At 36.1% G+C, this 2,039-nt stretch overlaps 1 protein-coding gene across 1 annotated transcript in view; it reads left to right on the top strand.

The window, feature by feature from the left end:
- The window catches only part of UTRN (utrophin), a 377,019-nt gene that overhangs the window by 162,804 nt on the left and 212,176 nt on the right, over positions 1 to 2,039 (top strand). The window contains 1 exon segment of the mRNA XM_009325465.1: positions 1,204 to 1,353. Within this exon segment, the coding sequence (XP_009323740.1) occupies positions 1,204 to 1,353 (150 nt within the window).

Here is a 2,039-nt window from a genome sequence, read left to right as displayed (position 1 = left end):
ATTTTAGTTATGTATATTAAGGAAAGGTGAGTTTGCAATAAAACAGGTACTGAGTAAGATTGGGCTTTTCAGGAGGATGAATAACTTCTCATCTGCAGAGAGACTTGGAGCTTGCCTTGTTTTGTATAGTCAGATAAAGAATAGTTGAGCTGTAATTAAAGGCTGGTTAAAGAAGTGGGAATAACAGATGTTAACTGATCAGTCAGGAACAAATACAGTCTGGGAATGAGAAGGAGATGACTAAATAGAGCTTCTGCAGCAGCCTCCAATTAAAAAGGCTATAATATGTTTTAAAAAAAAAATAATTCTTTTAAGGTAAACCCTTGAAAATTTAGGAAAGGCACTATTTGGTATAGTGCTTATTGTAGCAGGGTACTCTGTTCAGTGATCTACCTTCCAGGCCTGTGTTCCTGTCACTTTACTATGCACACTTCCATAATACTTGTGTAACATTATACATATTGGGGTGGATAAATATGATGTGTACTTGCTATTGTAATTTTTTTATTCTAGTGCTTTAAAGACAAAATTTGTGATTCCTACTCCACAGTGCTTGTGGTCTATGGGCAAATGATAGCACAGTTGATTTAAAGTCGGTGGGAATCCAAGCATAAGTTTTGGGTTGGTTTTTTTGGGGTTTTGGTTTTTTTTTTTAGGATCTTACCTGCACTTTCATGTTTAGAGAGAGAAGGCTGTGGGAGGTTGATCAAAATGAAGTTGTAGGGTTATGTTTAGTTTTTAAATACCTTTAGAGTACATTTCCTTGAAAGTAAAATACCTTGTAGTGATCTACCATGTACTGGTATAATGCATGTCAGGAGTGGGCCCTTAGTTTTTAGGTTTTTTTAAAAAACGAATGCAGGCAACAATTTTGATTGACAATGGATACACGTGGTACATACAGAGGTGATCAAACAGAAGCATCTTGTGAGATGAGAATCAGCGTGCATGATATGAAGCTGTATAAGTACCTTGGCTATTTGCTGTTTTGTGGGTTTTTTTCAGTTAGCAATAAATGTTGATATTTGAATAAATGTTTTAATAATTTCTAGACAGAGCATAGAAACCAAAATAGAAGCTTTTCTGTTATATATTTCCAGGAAAATTTCTAGATATTGGAGTTAAAGGCAAGTTTCTCCCCCCCCCCCCTTACTTAAGTATGTATGCATTTTGCTTCAGTCTAAAACTCTTCTTCCCTTTTAGGTCTTAAGTGAAGAGATGGAAGTACAGGGAGACAAACTGGAATGGCTGAACAGAACTGAACCTGAAGTACTTTTGGATAAAAATGTTGATCTTCAGGAAAAAGATAAACTTTCCGATTGCCTGCAGTCCCTCAATGTGAGGTGGAATAAGGTGTGCATTTCTTCAGCATTGGGTAACTGAAGTTGAAAATATAGTGGTGTACTCAGAATGGTTGTTTTCCTTTCCATGTATTTGTGACATGCGCATAAAATGTCTTGGAAGCCATGCAGGCATGTTCAGGAAATGTGCCCCAATCCATGTCTATGTGAAAACATTGGTGAACGTTTTTCCATCAGAATGAGTTAGTTTAGTTAGCTTCTGTTATTTGACAGTTTTCTTTTGTATTGCCTTTCTTTTAAACAGCTGGATCAAAAATGTTTCACTTACTTGAGGCAAGCAGTAATGTATTAATGTGAAATGGAGAGAGTCACAATAAATCTCTGCTGTATAGGAAAGTTGGATGTTTGCAGCAGTTAAGAGGAAAACTAACAAAGCTGTGGTAAAGCTTAGTGAGAAAATCTTATCAAGTGTGTCTGGGATTCTTCCTCAGTGTAACTGCTGTAAATTAGAAACTCTAATGTTCAATCTCATTGGCAAGTATATGAGAAGAAAAGAACTCACTGGTTGGAGTAAAACCAGATTTTTTTCAAGCAGAGCTGGAGATCCAAGTTAAAAAGGAATAGCATTATTTGGGATTATATTATGGATCAGGGAGGTAAGAATTTATTGGGGAAAGGGGCTTTTGATAGTTCAGGGAAAGAAAAAATATCTGCTTTTACTTAGCCATGAAAATGGGG

The sequence above is a fragment of the Pygoscelis adeliae genome, unplaced genomic scaffold (assembly GCF_000699105.1).
Source record: "Pygoscelis adeliae isolate BGI_AS28 unplaced genomic scaffold, ASM69910v1 Scaffold300, whole genome shotgun sequence".
Classification (NCBI taxonomy): domain Eukaryota; kingdom Metazoa; phylum Chordata; class Aves; order Sphenisciformes; family Spheniscidae; genus Pygoscelis; species Pygoscelis adeliae.
Note: the sequence above shows the minus strand (reverse complement) of the source record. Positions and strands in the feature narration are given on the sequence as shown.